At 44.0% G+C, this 20,548-nt stretch overlaps 1 protein-coding gene across 14 annotated transcripts in view; it reads left to right on the plus strand.

Annotated features, from left to right (window-relative positions):
* Window positions 1-610: 610 nt before the first annotated feature.
* The window catches only part of Camta1 (calmodulin binding transcription activator 1), a 710,332-nt gene continuing 690,394 nt past the window's right edge, over window positions 611-20,548 (plus strand). For 10 of the 14 annotated variants that reach the window (XM_070037252.1, XM_070037254.1, XM_070037255.1 and 7 more), the window contains exon 1: window positions 662-748. Coding sequence is in view for 3 of the 14 variants with exons in the window: in XM_070037266.1 (XP_069893367.1) it covers window positions 704-748 (45 nt within the window). In the remaining 11 variants the exon portion in view is untranslated. Of the gene's footprint in view, window positions 749-14,116; window positions 14,194-20,548 lie in introns of those variants that run through there. The other 4 variants (XM_070037266.1, XM_070037258.1, XM_070037260.1 and 1 more) reach the window with 4 other exon arrangements.

A 20,548-nucleotide genomic window follows, 5' to 3' on the forward strand; every position in this document is an offset into this window, starting at 1 on the left:
CGGCGCCTCCGTCTCGCGGGGCCGCTCCCCGCCGACGCGGTAGGCTGAGGGATCCCGGAGATCCCGGCGCGTCCTCCACTGCCACCGGGACCCCACGCGCCGGCAGCGGCTTTCCCCGGGAACGTCCTTCAGCTCCGGGAGCACGCGGGAAAAGCCCCAACGCGCCAATGAACGGGCGCCTTCCTCGTGACGGTCACGCTTGGGGGCGGGGCTTTCCTCCGCCGCTCCCGAGTTCCGGGAACCCCCTTTGATTGGTCTGGACGGCTTGGGAAACACTGCAGTGACGTCCAATCATAACGCAACGTCTCGGCCTCGAGGAAATATCCCGTGTCGGCCCTGTCCTGATTTGGCCGTCCTTTCGGGCTCTGGCCACTGGAAAGCTTTGTTTAGGTCCGGGAGGCGGGCTTTCCTGGGAGTGGGTGGGGAGGGGGCGTTGACTCTTGACCAATCCTTTCAGTCCTTTGGGTGGTGACCAGCCAATGGTCTGGACGGACAGGACGCTCCTCCCGGAGAGTAGTGAGACCCTTGGTGCGGGCCGATTGGCGGTGGGAGCGACGAGTGGCAGTTACGCTGCCCAACGGAAGCTGTGCGTGGGCCGCGGGGCGGGGCCAGGGCGGGTGCGCGGCGGCGGCGGGGTGGCTGGGCCGGCGGCGGCGGCGGTACGAGGCGCGCGCTCGGGGTCCCGGTCGCGAGGAGGAGGAGGATGTGGCGCGCGGAGGGGAAATGGCTGCCGAAAACAAGCCGGAAGGTAAGAGCCGGAGCGTGAGGGCCCGGGGGACGGCGCGGCCGGCGGCGGGACCCGGCCCCGCCGGACATCCCGGGCATCGGCGGCGCGGGGCGGGAGCGCGGGGGCGCGGCGGGCGGGCGGGCGGGCGCCCCGGCCGGGGAGGGGGCCGGCGGCGTGGGGGGGGGCGGAGCGCGGCGAGTCCTGAGGCGACTCGCGGGGTGGCGGAGCGCGGCGCCCCGCACCCCACCCCCGGGGGCGGGCTGGGCCGGGGGCCGGGGGGGGGGCACGCGGGGCGGGGGCCGGGCCCAGCGAGGAGGAGGGGGAGGAGCCGCGGAGGGCCGGCGCCTCCCCCACCGGACCGGGCATCCCCGCCGCCCCCGGGCCCGAGGCGCCCGGCGCCCCCCCGGGCCGGCTCGGGTCGGGGGTGGGGGGGCCCGCAGGGCGGAAAGTTTACCCGCCGCGGGCCCCCTTGCCCCGGCCGGGCCGCGCGGGTCGGTCCCCGTCGGGCGGCCGTGGCGGCTCTCATCCCTCGCCGGCCGCCTGCTCGGTCCGGGCGGCGGGCAGGGCCGGACGTACTCTCCGTAGCTCTTGGGCCCCGCGGCGCCTCCCAGGGCGGACGGGGGTCCCCACGCGGGTCCCCCACTAGGGGGACCCCATCCAGCCCTGCGTCCCTCGGCCGCGGGCCTCGTGTGACCCCTCCCCCTGCCTCCCGGACGGAAGGGGGGCCTGCGCAGCACCCGCCCCTCGCCGCCGTTCACACCCGACTCTTGCCCTTGCACCCTGACAGCCAGGAGGGTGGGGTCCCCCGTTCCCGGGGCAAGTCAGGATCTCCACACTCCCGTGCCCTTTACCTTCCGTGACCCCGATCGCCGCTGGGCACAGGGGTCCGCCACAGCCTCTTCCCTGCCCTGGCATCTTTTGGGGCCTCTGCACGCTTATCTGTTGACCCTCTTTTGCCAGGAGAAGGGGACTCGGGCGACCCGTGTTGTTCTTTCCGTCGCCCAGTGGATCGTGGGGCCCTGTGCAGCTCTGAAGTCATTTCTAAATAGGAAAGCAGACACTTCTCCCAGATTATGTACACTCTGCGCACACTTTCCTGGGTTAGGGTGAGCTCATTTCCTGAATACCCTTTGAGTTGCCCTCTTTTTCTCGTAGAGGTAACTGGACGTCCCAGTGCTCCTTTCCCCAGGGGTTTGTCTACCCTGACACACTCTCTGTCCTCGGAGTTCCCTGTCTGGGTGAAGGTGGGAGCGCCTGTGAGATGTAGGGCAGGACTTCCGCTGTGCCTGGTACTTGAGTTTAAAAAAAAAAAAAAAAAAGAAAAAAAAGAAGACTACACTAATTCCTCCCTTGTCCCAGGAAAACAAGGGTATATTCTGTTGATTGGGATCTTAGGGGGCACCCTTCACTATGCCACACTGGCCCAGTGGGAAAAGGGTCATGTGCCCTTGAGTTTTGGTGCTCTGATTATTGTCCTTCTGTTCAGTAAGAACCAGACTTTGTACATCCCACACCCAGGAGTCTTCGAACCTTTCTTGGAAATAAACTTCCTTTTTTTTTTTTTTTTTTTTTTTTTGAGAGAACTCATAGCCTCCTTATGGCTCCGGTTTCCCAGTCAGCCATATTTAGTGAGCCTGTTACCTTGACTTTTTCTAATTTTCTCAAATTGTATTCGTGTTGGCTGGGTAGGGAGAAGCCATATGCCTTTCCATCCAGAATAGGGAGTGTAGACACCCATGTCGCCCACGTACCATTCGGGAAGAGGTAGCTTGTGGGCTCCTTGTTGTACTAGAACCTTCCTTTGGCCCTAGTGTTGTCTCTTGTGGGATCCAAACATTTCAGGCAAAGGGGAACTTTGAATGCTTTCTATTTTTGCCATAGCAAAACAGATGATGGTGATGCTCTGTGCCATGTTGATTACCATCCCCCCCCAATAGGTATCCATGCAGAATGAAACGGGTGAAGTACATCCCTTACATCCACAGCAAGTTAAAAGTGAGGGATGACTAGCTGTACACTTAGGGTGTGTGAGGACTATTACATGCAAGAGTTCAGGCATATGTTAAAGTCGCTGGTCCCTTCAGGCTCAGAAGATTTGGAAACATCATTGATAAATGCTGAATTCTCATCAGTCTTTTGTCATTTGCATTGTACTGAATAAGCAGAATGACATCCCGAGTGTTCACTGTGTCCCTGAGTATGTGTGGAGTGTTCGCCAATGAGCAACCAAACTTCAGCCTTCATAGCATAGGCACAGTATTCTTCGCTGGATTCTGCATGGCGAGAAAAGTTCTTCCTAAGATGACTGCAGTACAGGAGAAAGTGAAAATTTTCCTGGTTTCAAGCAAATGATAGGAGATGAGGGGAAGACCCCGGGAACAAATGCCTATAAATGATGTTCTGGTTGTATTTTGGCCAGTTAATAATTGAGAGAGGTGATGAAATTAGGAGAAGGTGCATTTGGAAAGGCAGTTGCCACTTCCTAAGAGGTGGGAGGGCTTTGTTCAGATTGTTCTCTCAGGGCTGGGGAATGGCAAGAGCCCCATTGGCTGTGGCTCCTGTCAGGTGCCCCACCTCTTTGGATCCCTCACTCTTTCCCTTAATTGTCACTCAGCAGTGAGTTCTCACTTTAAGACAGACTTGGTGGAGGCTCACTCTCCTTACCAAGCTCTGTGGAGCTTTGGTATACTGGGAGCACTTTTCTAGCAAAGAGACTCTTCCCCAGGAATTCCTGAGCTAGGAGATGTGTTTTTCCCAGAGGTTAGGTCTGCACTGGTGTTTGCCTTTCAGTTATATTGAGCTGCCTAGTTGGCATAATACCCATTGCCAGAAACTAGTGCATTTGACTTGATCTTCTTTTGGGAGGTTTCTTGCCATCTTAAAAAAATGTTTTTATTTGGTCTTTATTTGTAACTAGCTTGATAGAGTTGTGTATTTTTTGGGGTGCTATAAGTGAGCCTTGGAAAACCGAGAGTTGAATGCCTGCTGTGTGTGCTGGCGTGGACCTGGGAGTCATTCCTTCCTTATGTGCCCTTCCCTAGGTCACTGACCTGGTGCTCCACACATGGGCACTGGAGGAAAAGTGGTGAGGGATCACTAGGGAGACTTGGTGTAGGTTACTGTTTAAAGTTGGGTTATTCCGCCTGAGTTTTATAAGAGTGTCCTTATTGGGTCATCTGGCTGCAAAGATGGTTGGAAGCTTTTGCTTCCCCCTCTTAGGTCTCCCTCGAGCGCCCCCCACTCCCCCCCCCCCCAGGAAAGATACTCTTCTGCTGTTGGCCTAGTCACCCTGGTTCTCTCAATCACTTTTCTACATCTTTCTGTTAGAACATCACTCTTTCCCTCTCTCACCCCTCATCTCTTGAGTTTTTGCACAAGATTGGGTGACCTTATCTTCCTGAAGACCTGACTTACCTGCTTCTGGGAGACATCGGGTTCTCCATCTCATCCTTTAGTGGATTCGGAATGTTGACATGTGCGCAGCAACTTTGTCTCAAGGTCAGGCTGGGTCAGCTTTTCCTTTTTAAAAGAGTAGTGTAGCTCTTCCTTGCTCTTGGATACATACTTATTTATGCATCCTATTCTACCACATTTTGTGTCCTTGGTTTTTAGACCCTGGAAGTTTCAGGCTTTCCCCCTTCCTTCAGTCAGGTGGCCCCCTCCTCACACCGGTGTCCTGGTGCAATTCAAATTCTTTCTGACTAATTTTGAGGTAGGCCATTTTATAGCTTAATGTTTTCCCCCCACTAATTCCCTTTTAATTTCTTAAGGTTTGGGGAACACCCTGTTGTCTGCAGTGTACTTCTTTCTGACTTCATTATGGAAAAAGCAGTAGAAGACAGTGCTCATGTTCCCTTCATTTCCTCCCATTGGTGTGCTGATTGCCTCTTTGTGTTCTCCAAATTTGCTCTTTTGGGGAGAAGTCGTTTTTATCTCTCTACTCCCGTTACTGCACCCATTCATTCAGGAGCCTTTACTGGGTATCCATCTGTCCCATGCAAGGATATGTGGGCTTATGTGACTTTGCTTGAGATCATACTGGATCTTGTTTTCCTTTTAGTGTGAATGACATTTCATTGTAGCTTGGCTTCAATAAAGTCTTATAAATCTTTCTTTTTCTGAATTTAAATCATAATCTTCCAAAAATATATTTGAATAGTATACTATTCTGTTGAGCTTTCTCCCTTCTCTCTTCAGGAGAGAGTGGGGGTGGTGAAGAGGGTGGAGGGTGTACTGGGAGAAGGATTTAACAACTTTCTTCAGACTTGAGTGTGTGCGTGTGCACGCAAGAGTAGTAAAAACCTTAACTGATTGTCTAGACGTAACTTTTAATTTGCTTATATATGAAATTGGTTGGCATGCTTGTTAAACATTTCAGTAGCAGCATTATACCGTGTATTGTGTGAAACATCCCTTATATAAGGAAGTGGTGTAATACTTTTTTTCTGATTAACTGGTATGGTCATTTTATTGGATAGCAAGAACTATTTTTGTTAGCAGTGTTATATCTAAATTGAATGCATAAACATAGTGTCCATTCTCAGGCTACTTGTATAATTCAGTTATCACTTTATTTGATATAATTCTTCCACTATTAAATGCTACCATAATTTGTACTTTTCTTTTGGTCAATAGCCTCAGTTTCATTTTGGAGGTAGGTTAGAATGTAGATATGTATAATAATAATAATTAAAATTAATCTGAAGTGTGCCTTTTCTCCTTTAAAATCAGATGCTTCTCCTGTACACATATATATGCCAGTTGTTTTTTTTTTTTTTTTTTTTTATACTTCCACTACTGCAAAAACTTGTGTAGGATTGTTATAATAAGTGGCTGGCAGTGTCCTTTGTTCACGTGAATGTGTGAGTAAATGTTTTCTTGTGACAGCTGATGTGATTTCTTTTGCATTTCCATTGTGTTGATCATTTTCTACAATATTCTGTGTCTCCTTGAATTGCTTATTAAGCCTTTTTTGATTATGTAGATAACAAATACTACCTCTTTTTCACCTTTCCCTCTTTTCCACATAAAGAGGTTTTTTCTTTCTTTCTTTCTTTCTTTTTTTTTTTTTTACTGCCCTTTTCATTACAAATGTTTGTAGGTGTGCTGTATTTGGAGAGGCTCTGTATTCATTGAAAAGAGGGTGCCTACCACTCATTTGTCCTGTTGACAAGGCACTGAACCACTAGGTGGCTAGGTGGTGTAGAATTTAAGACCCAGCAAGGGGTGATAGTGGTATTTGTGAGTAGAGGTCAACTGAGGTGAAATGCTGGTTGTGCAGGCCTCTACCCATAGGATTTTCAAAGTTTGTTTTGCCTGTAGCCAGCTTCTTTCTGTCTCTTTGGCTTGATTGCAGTACATTTCTTTGGACATACCCAGTAATATGCTATGTCCTTTGCAGCAATGGTGTTTAGGAAGTGTGGGATCCTTTCCTAATAATGTTCCTTTGCTTGGTCTAATGCTATCTTTAGTGTTTAGGAAGAGAGTTAGAAGTGTCCTGCTTCTGCTTTGTCTGTGTAACTTGAGTAAAGAGCACATGGTCATTTGCTCTGCTTTTGGGCTATGGTCTATATGGTCTTTTCTTACTTAGTTACCTACTTATGCAATCACGTTTAGGATATAGGTTTATCAGACACTGTCAGATCCTTTTCTTTTGTGCCATCTGTGGATGTAATATCACTACTGTGATAAGCATGTTACTCTTGTCCTTGGAAGGTATTTGTATGTATAGAGATCATCTGCCATCCCATATCTGTCATGTATTTGTAAGGAAGTGTGCATCTTTGTATGTGTCTCTGTATTTGTGTATGTGTGTCTATATATATATTGTCTATGTGTATGTATGTATATATGTCTATTGTATATGTATGTACATCTGGTGTGTATGTATTGTTTATGTATGCATGTGTGTATATGTGCACAGATGACTAGATGTGATCCTTGTATATGTGTATAATAGCAATTTCTGAGATAGTTGTTTATGTGTGTGCACACGCATACACACGTGCGCCATTCCTGGAGCTTGAACTCAGGGCCTAGGCATTGTCTGAAATTTTTTGCTTAAGGCTAGCACTCTACCATTTGAGCCACAATTCCAATTCTGCTTTTTTGGTGGTTAATTGGAGATAAGAGTCTCATGGGATTGCCTTCTGGGGCTGGCTTTAATTCGTGGTCCTCACATCTCAGCCTCCTGAGTAGCTAGCATTGCAGGAGTGAGACACCTGAGCCTGGCAAGTTCCTGATATGTAATTGGAGGGGACAGGATAAGGGTACTCTCCCATGAGTGCTAGCTTTTTGTTTCTAAGGCTGTCTGACATCTTTTTGCTTTGGTTTCCATTGCTTGTAGAAGGTCATGAACCTCCTTGTGTAAAAATGTTTCCTGGTTATTTCTTTTCTCATTACCATGGGCAGAAATATTATATACCCAGAGAGGGTCTATAATGAGGCCCAGTGGCAGCCATGTTACTCTTCCGTTTTCTTAGAGGAGTGTTCATTTACTTCATCTGGTTGACATAGCACAAGTAGAAGGACCAGAGATAGTTCTTGGAGGTTCTTGTTTTCTTGTGATGTGTCCTTTGCTCACTTGGAATAGAACGTCTTTTTTTTTGTTTTTTTGTCACGTTTAGGCAGGTCTTTAAATCATAGCACATCCCTTTCTGAGACTGTTGGCTGAGGGTGGCTTCGAGGGAGACGAGTCCCTCTGTTCTCTGTGGAACAGTTTTGTGTACAAAGTGCCACATGCCTTGAGAGAAGTGTTTGGGACTCAGTTCTTCACAGTTTTAAACACAGCAATGTCTGGAGACGAAGGCAGTGGCATTACTCTCACCCTTTCATTTACTTTTTCAAGAAAATGCCTCTTTGCATCCTACCTCCTAAAACAATATAGAAATGGTAACCATCACAGTCTGAAAGGAAGCAGGCAGTCCTAAGGAAGGTCAGCTGCGGTGGCTCACCTGGCTTTGACATAATCAGTAGCCTTTCGATACGGAATTTCAGTGGGGGATCTGTGTGAAAAGCCTCCATTCAATCAGTGGACCATGTCTGCCAGTTTTGGTAACACACACAGTGGGTTTTTTTCCTTTTGTTCCTACCTGACTATTGGAACAAACCCTGGCATGAGTAAATTACTACAGCCCTCCTTGTGTTTAGCATGTGTGAAAGAATGAGGCACTAAATTCGAGTGGTGACATACAGTCAGTCATGACTCTCAGACTTTCTCCATGTTGTCTGCATGTTGTTGCATTGAAGACACTTTTTTGCCAAACCTGGTGTCTGTAATCATGGACAAAGCAGATATGTAAGTCTGTTTAATCTTTCACATCAACAGGATGTTATATTCAGAGGTACACTTCCAGCAACAACAAAAATAGCAACAAAAGAAGCGAAAAGAAAGACTTGGTTTCAAGTTTTGAATAGGAGGTATTATATATTTTCCCCTTTCATCAGGGTTGATGTAGGAGTCATTTCTGAAAGTATATTAAGACAATCATGAATTTATCTTTTTCAAACTTAAACTTGGTTAGGGGTGTGTGTGTGTGTGTGTGTGTGTGTGTGTGTGTGTGTGTGTGTGTGTGTGTGTGTGTGTGTGTGTGTGTGTGTGTGTGTGTGTGTGTGTGTGTGTGTGTGTGTGTGTGTGTGTGTGTGTGTGTGACATTTGTCCCTTTGGTTTTCTAGGCACTTGGAGGGATAATAAGAAATAGGTACAATGTATGAAGTTATTAAATAGAAAGCAAAAAGATACTACAGCGAAATAGTCTTAAAGTGATAATTGGAAGTGTAAATTTTGACACTCCAAGAAAAAGTCTGGTATCCCTATAGTTTTCTTTGAAAGTGGTGACATCAGAGCTTCTGTGAGGAACGCTCCCCCTACCTGGGCACTTAGATGACAGATAAGTTGATGAGATTGTTATTGTAAAATACTGTGTTTTTTTCCCCTTTAAAAAAAAAAAAAAACCACTTGAAATAAGATAGCCCTGCTTAGTGAGAAAACATACACTTTGGTGAGGCCTCAGCAGAATGAAGCATTTGGGAGTGAAGATTGAAGATAAGGAATTTTTATTGTGAATCCACAAGGGGGTAGTGCTGTTCTGTGGAAGACGTTTGTGGTTGAAATGTGAGATGGTCTGTTAACATTTTAGATTTACAGATAAAACTGGCATGTTTGCATTTTAACTTAATAAGATCTCCTTTAAAAATGTTTATTGGCAAAATTGTTTATTGCTTAAATTAAAAAAAATCCATTTTGGGTGAATGGCTATTTTAAGCCCTAGAATGGTGAAGGGAGAATGTCATTGTAGCTTTGGGCTGTGGAGGGGTTACAAAGGATCTGAGGGTCACTGTTATTTTCTAAGAATGTGATAATCTTCAATTTCCTGGGAAACATTCAGAATCTAGGAACCAGTGACTTAAACCTTTTTTTTTTTTTTTTTTTTGGTCGGCCGTGGGGCTTGAACTCTGGGCCTGGGCGCTGTCCCTCAGCTCTTCAGCTCAAGGCGAGCGCTCTACCACTTGAGCCACAGCGCCACTTCCGGTTTTCTGGTGGTTTATTGAAGATAGGAGTCTCACGGTCTCTCCTGCCCGGGCTGGCTTTGAACCGCGATCCTCAGATCTCAGCCTCCTGAGTAGCTAGGATTACAGGCGTGAGCCACCAGCGCCCGGCTAGACCTTTTGAATAAAAGGATTTTAGAAAATTGTGTCTGAGCTTGAGAGAAGTTTGTATTATGACTTGTGTTTTCAGATGTAAGATGTGGGCAGTCATACTTTTAATAGTTCTGAGTAAATAAAAGTTCTGTAATCTCTTCTTATTAGTTTACATCACATCATTACATAAAAGCACATTTTCCCTTCCCACATAAAAATTACAGTAGGTCATTGAGTTCTACCAGTTATATTCAGAATTAATTAAAATCAGGTGTGGTGAGGCTCTACCAGCAGTCAGACCCTCTACCTGTGTTGTGTGCTCTTTCTGAGTAATAGGCCGTAAGATGGTGAGATAGGAGGAAGATTGAGGATCGGGATGGAGATACGTCCATATTTAGAGACACAACTCACCATGTCTTTAAAAATCACCTCCATCAATAACATGAAACAACAGTTCTCCAGTTTATGCCATATAAATTGTATATTTTTCATTTCTTGTCTAGGGAAAAGGTTATTGATGCAGCTTTTCATTCTAAATAAGGAAGGGTGATTTCTTTTATGTTCTTTACTAAATGACTTGATAATTTCAGATCCCAAAAGAACCCCAGTTTCATTCTGTGCTACTGTAAACTCTACTGGGAGTCCAACATGTTCATTCATGAATTTGATGCATCCAAACCTCTTTCCTCCTTTTATTTTCCTGAGCTAACTTCTGGTCCACACACAAATCAGTTTACCATCAGTCACCCTATGAATCGGTGATAAGAAATACAGCAGAAGCTAAGATGCTGAAGTTCCTTTCATAGCACGCAGCTATCTTGCTGGTTTGCATCAGTGCAGGCCAAACAGTAAAGGTCTTAAGACAGTCGGTTTTAATTATCTCATGGTTTTAGGGATTGAGTGGTGCTGTGAACATACTGTAACAAGATTTTTGTTCTGGCTGCAGATTCAGACTGCTATATGATAGTGTTTGCATTGTAAAGTAGTATTTAACAAAAATCATTTGAAGCTGTGTGCCGGTGACTCATGCCTGTAATCCTAGCTACTCTGGAGGTTGGGATCTGAGGATTGTGGTTCAAAGCCAGCCCAGGCAGGAAAGTCCATGAGACTCTTATCTCCAATAAACCACTCAGAAAACTGGAAATGGCGCTGTGGCTCAAGTGGTAGAGCGCTAGCCTTGAGCTGAAGAGCTGAGGGACAGCGCCCAAGCACAGAGTTCAAGCCCCATGACCACAAAAAAAAAAAAAAAAAAAAAAAAAAAAAAAAAAAAAAAAAAAGAAAAGAAAAAAAAGAAAAGAAAAAAATCATTTGGAGAATTCTACTTTATTTCAGTAAAGTATGGAAATTAAATTATGTTCTATGCAAATTATGTTTGAAAGGAATCTAGGGCTTTTTAAACATTCTGTTATTCTTAACATTTTAAATTATATTTTGAAGTACTTTAAATATTATTATGGAACCAATATAGCATCATCTCCTAGATTGTGCAGTCACATAGCTGTGGACTCCCATCTTCTCCTTGGAGGAGGTTGTGCTTGTAATTGAGTACCTTGCGAGACTAGTTCCTGAAGAAATCTTATTTGGAGTTTTCCTCTGCAGGCCTAGATGTAGGCTTGGCCTTTGGCCTGTGGCATCTTTCAAGCCTCCTGTGGTTGGTGAATGCTGAGCTGTAAAAAAGTTCATTTTCTCTGCTTTCTTGGGGGTTTGCTGATTTCTTGGATGTTTAATTGCCAAGAACATTTAGAAATAAAATGTGTTGCATTTAGGAAGTACCATTTTAGCTCAGTTATTCATGGTTAGAGTAGATGATTCAAACTGAAACCATTTGATTGATACTGTTTCTGTCCTCTTTCTCCTCTCTGTCACTGGTGCTGAGGATTGAGACCAGGGCCTCACAACTTATGCTGGAGATTTTTTTTTTTTTTGTTGTTGTTTTTAAATGCCTTGACTGACCATTCATAGATACTGTCTCCTGTCTTTAAATGGAACTCATGTCCTTAAATGGAGCTTAATGTTCCTTTACATTGAGCTCAGCTGTCGGATAACAGAGATGAGAAGTCTGTAAGCTGGTTTCTCTTGTAAGTAAAAAAACAAAGCAAGTAGCTGTGCTTATTCATTTAAATGCTTAAGTGGCATTTGCTACTTCTAAGAACCAAATAGTTTTGCTATTATTCAAATATGATTTATAGGTAGGAATCTGTTTGTAAGTTTTTTTTTTGTGTGTGTGTTGAGATTGTTCTGAATGCCAGACAAATATTCTACAACTGAGCCATCCCCCTACCTTTGTTTGTAAGTGGTAATTGAAGAAAGAAAAAAATCCTTGGTTTAAAAACTTTCTATTTAGGGCTGGGAAGGTGGCTCAGTGGTAGAGCGCTTGCCTTGCATGCCTGAGGCCCTGGGTTCAATTCCTCAGCACCACATAAGCAAAAAGAAAAAAGCCAGAAGTGGCACTGTGGCTCAAGTGGTAAGAGCGTTAGCTTTGAGCTGAAGAGCTGAGGGACAGCGTCCAGGCCCAGAGTTCAGGCCCCATGACTGGACCAAAAAAAACCCCAACTTCCTATTCAAATCTGCGTGCCTCTGTGGGACTTGGGAGAAGTTGTAGGCTGCACTGATTAGATTTCACAGTGTTTGGAGGAGTGCTGTCATGTCAGGGCTGTCATCTGTATCCTCACCTGAACCAGCAGTGATGTGGTCCTTAGCTGTGAGGTGTTAACTTTCCCAGAGGCTTCTGGAACAAGTCCTCTTGGCTTTCCAGACAGCATCCCTTCCCCCCCCCCCCCCCCCCCCCCCCCCCCCCCGCTCTTGTAGCTGGGAACACTTGGCATAGGAATAAGGACCCTGGCTACCAGTGTGCTGTCCTTGCTGTCACTTCTGTGGGTCAGAGATCCTTTCTTTCACTGACCTTCCTTGAACCAAATGTAAAATTTCTACTTCTCCATTCATCTCTCAACCCCCTTTTCTTTCTTTCATTTTGCATTAGCATCAATTGGTTGTATAAAGGAATTTTATTTTGACCTGTTCATATATGCATACCTTTTTTTTTTTTTTTTTTTTTTTTGGTCTTGGGGCTTGAACTCTGGGCTTGGGCGCTATCCCTCAGCTTTCAGCTTAAGGCAAGCGCTCTAAATATATGCATACCTTGATCAGATTCCTTTCTCTGCCCCCCCCCTCCTGCTTTTTGTTTTTCTTTTCTTTTTCCTCCTTTGTGTGTGTTAGAGATCTAACTGCAGGCCTTGCAAACCCTAGGCGCATGTTCTACCACTGGGCTATGTACCAGCTCTTTGCTTTGATTTTTCTTTTTTCCTTGAGACAGCTTCTCTGCTTCCTTTGCCTTGGCTTTGAACTGAAGATCTTTCTGTCTCCACCTCTTGAGTAGTTAACATTTCACCTGTGTGTCCCCATGCGTGGCTTACTCATCACTTTTTTTCTTTTGGTGGTGGTATAGGAGTTAGAGTTCTTCGTGATATGGAATGAATTACTTGGTAATGATCTTGAGGAGATTGATGTGTTAGATAAAAAGTTGTCCTAGAAATGACCTCTAAAGTTTTTCAGTCTCATGGTAAGAAAATGAAGTTGGATTTATGAATTTTACTCCATAGATAGCTTGCTTTGTTAGTATGTAACAGTTTTGTATAACAGTTCCTTTTCTTTTTGAGTTACTGAATAACTATGTAAGTTCAAGCAGTGTAGGAGGTGTTTGAGCCACAACTTCTGAAGTGCTTCCTTTCTGGGGCACATAGAGGGCTAATTTTTTACATCTGTTAACTACATTGTATTTGTTACAGAATGTAAAAATGATTTAAGTTTTTAAAGAAGATGCACAATATAGCCTTCCTAGTTATTCCCTGGGATAGGTTTAAGGTTCTTATTGAAATATGAATGAGAATTCATAGTTTTAGAAAATAGAGACTATATGATTATAACTAAAAAGTTTCTGATGACTTCAAGATTTTTTTTTTGGATATTTTGTATAGTATGTATATTCATTTGGTTGCAATTTTTGGAGTTAATATATTAAGATGCCTTGATTTCTAGTAATTCAGTAAATATTCTTCCTGTTAATAAATTTATGTGGATTGAGGAGTTGCTGTTGGTTGGTACACTAGAATTAATAATACAAGATCTTCCCTTGGAACTAACTCCCTAGGCTACTATAGGCCTGACATTTGGGAAGGTCTTCAACATAATTCTTTTTTTTTTCATATTTAAAGATAGGGACAAATTAAAGTTCTTATAAACATTCCCTGCCTTGTTCTTTCCATCTTGTGCTAGCTAAATCATTTACCCTGACAAAGCTTGGATGGATATTTCTTCCTCGTTTAGTTTTATTGATGGAGGCTATTGTGCTAAAAAGAAAGCTGTAACGAGTAGAAAGGTGGTGAGTGGGTACTCAGAGCTTTTGAAGTACTTGTCTTTCTTCCTAGGGGTCCTCTAGAAATTGATCGCAGATTACTTGACCAAATTTAAAGCCCAGAAATTTATTGCAGGTATTCTAGGAGGGAAGGGAGCATCGGTCTTCCTGTATTGAACCTGATTATTCTAAATCTGACCATGGTTGCTTGTGTGAATGCCTTCTGGTACAAATGTGGTGACAGTGATGACCTCTCTTCACTGGGCAGAATATCCTTGACAGCTTTCATCTGTCCTGTTGCAGTATTTTTAGACTGTTGCCTCTTGGCCATGTCTGGAGGCACTGAGGGTGGAGTTAGCCGGGATTGCTGGTATTGCTCCAGGCTGTGGCAGATGTTCCTTGTTGCCTTCTTCGCCACCCCACCACAGTCCCATCCTGATGAAGTTCCTTGCCCTTGTTTGATGAAGGACCAGAGGTAGGACCCCTTTCTTAAATAAAAATGAAAAGTCACGTCTTTCAAAATACTTTTAAAATAAACTGGTTAGTGCTAATGGTGCATAACAGTTGAAAGTACTTATTACCACTAAACTGCATGCTCAAAGATGGCTAAAATACTAGAATTTATGTTGGGTGTATCTTGCCACCATTAAAAAAAATAAAAATATCAAGTGGATTTGAATGAGAAAAGTACTTACAAGGTTCTAAGATAAAATACATCACAATGTTTTCATTATCTTAGGATTGTAAATTGTGCCTGAAATTAATCATAAAGATTGCATATATACAAAATTAGTTAATAGGTGTTCATTTATACATGAAGTATTTTTTGCCTTTAGGTGAGACAATATTTTAAAGAGGATCGGCTGGCTCATTCAGGAAAGTTTGAAGTTCACTCAGAGATGTTGGTGGTTTGGAGTTGTTTTCAGGGGAGATAAGCTGTTTCCACTTTAAATTAGACCACTCAAGTTAGGTCAAGCAGGGAGTTCTAATCCAAGTAGAACAGAAACAGTCTCAGGCTCCAGTCAGATGGTAAAGTGCAGCGGGCTGTTTGGGGACTGCCCCTAGAGGGCCTGCACTGAATGTTCTCTCTAGAGGTGCCCTGGGCTGAGCTGGGTTCTCTTTGGGAGGCCAGAGCTGCTTCTCTACATCCTCTTCCAGTTCTCCTTGAAGCATTTCTCCTTGGAACATTGTGGGTTTTGTCTACTGGCTTTTGCTTAGTTTCCTGTGGCTGCAGGCCTGGCCCTTGTGTGTCCTGACTTCAGTGCTCTTCATCACTAGACTTCACTTATAGCTCAGTAGAATGATACCACTCAGCACAGAGTGGGACTGACTCCCCTCAGCACGACGCTTTGTGTTCATCCTGGTGAAAGGCAGTTTGGAGTGGTGGCCTACCCATTATATAGAGGAAGTAGGCTGAGAAGAGCTTGTGTGCAATGGGGCTGTGGCAGGGGCTCTGGCACCTTGAACTATTTCCATCAAGCAATGAAAGGATTTGACTCCTAAATGGGTTTCTTATGTTTAGTTGCTGTAAGGGTTAAACTTTCACAGATAAAATGGTTACTGTAGGGACGGATAGGAGGCCAGGCATGCTCAGTCACTGGCCTTCATGTATGTAGAATGAATCAGCAGTGGGTGTTAGAACTTGGAATGGCAGCAAAGCAGGACACCCTGGAATGCAGTGGTCTGTAGTTTTTGCTTTCTGAGGTAGAATCATGCGGTTTGGGAAGGCCAATACATCTGAGGTATTACAGTTCAGACATTGGGAGGTGCTTCTTCCTCTTTCTTCTTTGTGGATCTACCAGTAGGCTTAAAAGATCGGAGTTGTCCGTCCATGGTAAGAAAGGAGATGTTGCCTTCAGATTGGGTAGAAGCAACACAGGAAATAGACTGTTTTAAGTGTCTGGCACCTGTGTGTGAAGAAGAACACAGACGGTAGACTCTTTTAAGATCTGTCACATTTTTATACAACCTTGTTGGGTCTTTTCCTTCATTTAGCCTCCCTGCCCTTAATCTCTTGATTTTTACAATTTCTCCAGTTAGGAGGAAACAAGGAGAAAATGGGATTGTAGATGGCAGGATGAAAAAACAGTTGTTTGGAGATACTATGTAAAAGACTGAGAACTAGCACATGGAACTCTCTTGAGTTTATAATGGTTTGGTGTAGTTAGTGTTTCAAGTGACCTTGAATTGACATTTATTATGCAGGCAAGCAGTGGTTAGTCATTGTACTTAACAAGAGGAAAGTGTATTAAAAAAAATTAGCAAATCAGTTTTAGTAGTTAAATCCCTATTTGATTCCTCTTTAAATAATGTTATTAATGTATAATTTGTGTACCATAACATTGATCCTTCAAAAATTTAGTGGTTTTTAGCCAGGCATGGCAACTCACGCCTGTAATCCTAGCTGCATTTAGGAGGCTGAGCAAAAAGTTTATAGGATCCCTTGTTAACAATAAAAACCTAGTGGTGTGTGCCTGTTATCCCAGCTATACTAGAAACCTAAATAGGATCATGGTCCAGCCTGGTCTGGACATAAATAAGAGACTCTGTTTGGAAAAATAGTGAAAACTTTTTGTTTTGTTATTGGCCCAGATAGTAGAGCTGTTGTTGCCTGGCAAAGCGCAAGGTCCTGAGTTCAAACCCCAGTACTGCCTCCCAAAAATGTTTCTTAGTATATTTACATGGTTATGCAACTGTCATCACCAGTTACACATGATCATCAGTTCAAAAAAATTCTGTACCCATTAGCAGTCACTCCCCCTTCTGCCTTTCTCTGGGCAATTACTAATCTACTTCCTGTGTGTATGGATTTGTCTATGCTAGACATGGAAGCATAAAATATTGTGCTGGTTTATTTCTGTTGGCATGTTTGGAGGGTTCATCTGTTGTTGAATGTGTCATTATGTAATTCCATTTATGGCTGAATAATACTCTGTTGTGAGGATGTACCACACTTTGTTTTTCCATTCACTGGTTGATGGGCATATAAGTTAACCCACCTTTTGGCTCTTACGAAAAATGCTGCTATGCACAAGTTTTTGTGTAGATAAATGCTTTCACTTCTCTTAGATAAGTTATCTATGTGCGGAATTACTGTCAAATGTTTACTCTGTGCTTACTGTACAGAGGGAATAAAGTTACATAAGTCAGGTAAAGAGTATATTCCTTTTTGGATGTTACCTCTTGCTGTCTCCCAGTTTTTCTCAAGATGTATAGCTCACTTTTAGCATACTGCCCAGGCTTGTATTGGAATACAGAAACTTGAGATGTGGCATCAGGGCCTGCAGTCTTTGTTTCCTTGAGGGATGATATTGCTGAGGAGATACTAGTCACTGCAGTTTTAGTCTGGACCCCTCTGTCCAAGCCCCTTTACTTTGGCTGCTTTCTTGTGTCGCTCCTTGAGGGATGATATTGCTGAGGAGATACTAGTCACTGCAGTTTTAGTCTGGACCCCTCTGTCCAAGCCCCTTTACGTTGGCTGCTTTCTTGTGTCGCCGGTTCACCTTCAATTCTGAGTCCACTGTCAGCCACAAGGGAATGCTGGTTTAGCCCCACTGGAGGCTGTCTCATTGAGACAGTTGGATGCATCTCTTCCTAAGAATGAACTTTCAGGATTTCCTCAGGTGATGTGCCAGGTCCCGGATGAGCCCCCAAATCGTTAGAAATGTCTTGGAATGTTGGGGTGTTGTGTAAAGAAACCATCTTGAAAGGAGTGTGGCAAGGCAAAGTTTATTTCTGCAGAAGGGTGCACTATCAGCCAAAAATCTGGCAAGCAAGCACCTTTGTTGTACTTCTGATGTGTGAATTTTCTGATGCCTTGCTTGTAATGAAAAATTGTGGTACATTGGTTAACACACATTCTGGTTAGTAGAGAGTAGCAGATAACATTATTTGAATCTTTATTAAATAGAGTTAAATGTGTTACTATAATATTGTGATTTTAGGATTTATATAGCTATTGTTGGATCTATTAAAAGATGTAGGACTTGGAATACTGTAGAGGCATGTGTACCTCAGTTATTGTTAGGCTTTGAGTCAGTTATTTACTCAGCAAATGATAAAGTGCTGGTTTGTGCTAGGCACAGGGAAAGGCAGAGTCAGTCCTTATCCTCATGGAGCTAGCACAAGAAGGAGTGGTCTCAGTCAGGATGCAGGTGAATTACAGCTCAGGTACAGCGTCCTGCAGGCAAGTGCTTTGTGACTCAACTGAGAGTTTGGGGAAACTTTCTGAGCAGAACTCTGCAAGAACAAGGGGCTAACTGAGGGAACAGTTAGGGAAGTAAGTTCCAGGCAATCAGGTAAGCAGGTTAGTAGGATATGTGGAGATGGTTGGGTTATGTTGTGATTGTGTATAACTTTTGTAAAACAACTGCCTGGAGTGTTGTGGCTGAGCAAGTTAAGTACTCTTTCTGTGTTTGCTTACTTATTATTTTGGTGGTACTGGGTTTTGTGTTTGGTGCCTTGTGCTTGCTAAGTACCACACCTCCCTTCATTTTTGCCTTAGTTATTTTCTAATAGGGTCTCATGTTTATGCCTGGGATGGTTTACATTCATGTTTCTTTCATTTATGGTTCCCTTGTGGCTAGGATGGACAGTTATGTGCCTCCATGCCCAACTTTTAAAAACTTGGTTGAGATGGTGTCCTGTGAACTTTTTGCCTGGACTGGCTTCAAACTATGATCTTTCCATCTCAGCCTCTCAAGGATAGCTAAGATTGTAGGCATGAGCCATTACACCTGGCTTTACTTTAAAATCTTAAATTTAGATAGCTTTTTTTTTTTTGTTGGTTACAGGGCTTGAACTATGGGCCTGGGCACTGTCTCTCCACTCTTCAGCTCAAGGCTAATGCTCTACCACTTGAGCCACAGCGCCATTTCTGGTTTTCTGGTGGTTAATTGGAGATAGGAGTCTCATGAACTTTCCTGCCTAGGCTGGCTTTGAACTGTGATCCTCAGATCTCAGCCTCCTGAGTAGCTAGGATTATAGGCGTGAGCCACAGGTACCCGGCTGATAGCTATTTTTATTTAAGGATAATTCATTATGAAAATACACTGAAATTTAGGCCTCCCCTTTGATAATGGGGTTTGAACTTAGGGTCTCAACTTGCTAGGACTACCAGCCCTTTTTTGGCAGGTTAAAAAAAATATTTTACTTAGTTAATCTAGTGTTGCCCAACTTATTGATGTGAAACTTTTTTTTAAACAATTAAGAAATTTGGCTTAACCTTAATTATACAGTGCTGGATTTTATCTTTACATTTCTACACATTTACAGTGTATTTCAGTCAGTCTCTCATGCCCTCTGTTAGTCACTCTGTGTGTGTGTGTGTGTGTGTGTGTGTGTGTGTTGGTAACAGTGGTTGAACTAAGGGCCTCATTTGTTTTGCTTGCTTGTTCAGCTGGAATTCTGCCACTTACTTCTTAAGTCATACAGCCATTTCAGTGTTTTTCTAATTATTTGGAGATTGAATCTTGCAGATTTTTCTATCTGGGTTGGTTTCTAGCTGTGATTCTCCAGATCTCAGCCTCTTGAGTAGCTAGGATTTAAAGGTGTGAGCCACCACTACCCTGCTGCAGTAGTTATTTTTGAGACAGGGCCTGGCTTCCTGCCCATGTGCATGCTTGTATTGAATCTACTTATTTATGCCTCCTGCAAGGCTAGGATGACTTGTGCCACCTTATCCAGCTCATGGTTGAAAAGGAGTCTGTGTCAGCCTAAGTAGGCTGTGAGCTACCAGCACCTAGCTGGAAATCTAGGCTTTTGGTTGTTTTCATATAATTAAAAAACAATTATGTCTTTGTGACCTGCCATGATTGGCCTCTTAGAAATGGCTTATTGGTAGCTGGGCTCCAGTGGCTCACACCTGTACTCCTAGCTCCTCAGGAGGCTGACATCTCAGGATCACAGTTCAAAGCCAGCCCAAGCAGGAAAGTCTGTGAGATTCTTATCTCCAATAAACCACCAGAAAACCGGAAGTGGAGTTGTGGCTCAAGTGGTAGAGTGCTAGCCTTGAGCTGAAGATCTGAGGGATAGTGCCTAGGACCAGAGTTCAAGCCCCACAACCAACAAACAGCAACAACAACAGCAAAACCAATAAAGAAATGGCTTATTGGTGAACTGAATATTTTTCTCATCGTTTTATTTATTTATTTAGGTCATAGGGATTGAACTCAGGGCCTGGGTGCTGTCCCTGAGCTTCTTAGTGCTCTACCACTATGAGCCACAGTGCCACTTCAGTTTTCTGGTGGTTAATTGGAGATAAGAGTCTCACGGACTTTCCTGCTCGGGCCAGCTTTTTAAACCTCAGTGGTCAGATCTCAGCCTCCTGAGTAGCTAGGATGACAGGTGTGAGCCAGAGGCACCTGGATTTCCCTAGTCTTTGACATTAGGATTCACTTCATTACATGTGTACTCCAGAAGCCTATAGAGGGAGCCGGTGGGGATGCCACTGACAGCAGCAGCGTCAGAGGCACTCTGAGGGCCTGGGGAAACTTAGAGGAGGTAGGATTGGCCTCGATTAATTGACAGGGGAATATGGTGGTTTGGACAGGAAATTCAGAGCGAAGGAAACACAGCAAAGGCAAACCCAAGAGAAGACAAGGTGTTATCTGGAATTTTAGTGTGTGTGGGTAGATGATCCGGGAAAAGTTAGGTAAGAGTCAAGTGGCAGGGGCTTGGAAAGTGTGACTTGAATTTGGATTTTATTCTCTGCCCTGAGAAAGGCTTTGGTTGTTGTATTTAAATTTTTTTTTTAAGCAGAAGACTGAAGTCAATTGGATAATGTCAGTTCTCCTTTAGGGTGCTAATGTGGACCACCCCCTCATCTGTTG

This window comes from Dipodomys merriami, unplaced genomic scaffold (assembly GCF_024711535.1).
Source record: "Dipodomys merriami isolate MVZ:Mamm:240054 unplaced genomic scaffold, mDipMer1.0.p SCAF_28, whole genome shotgun sequence".
Classification (NCBI taxonomy): Eukaryota; Metazoa; Chordata; class Mammalia; order Rodentia; family Heteromyidae; genus Dipodomys; species Dipodomys merriami.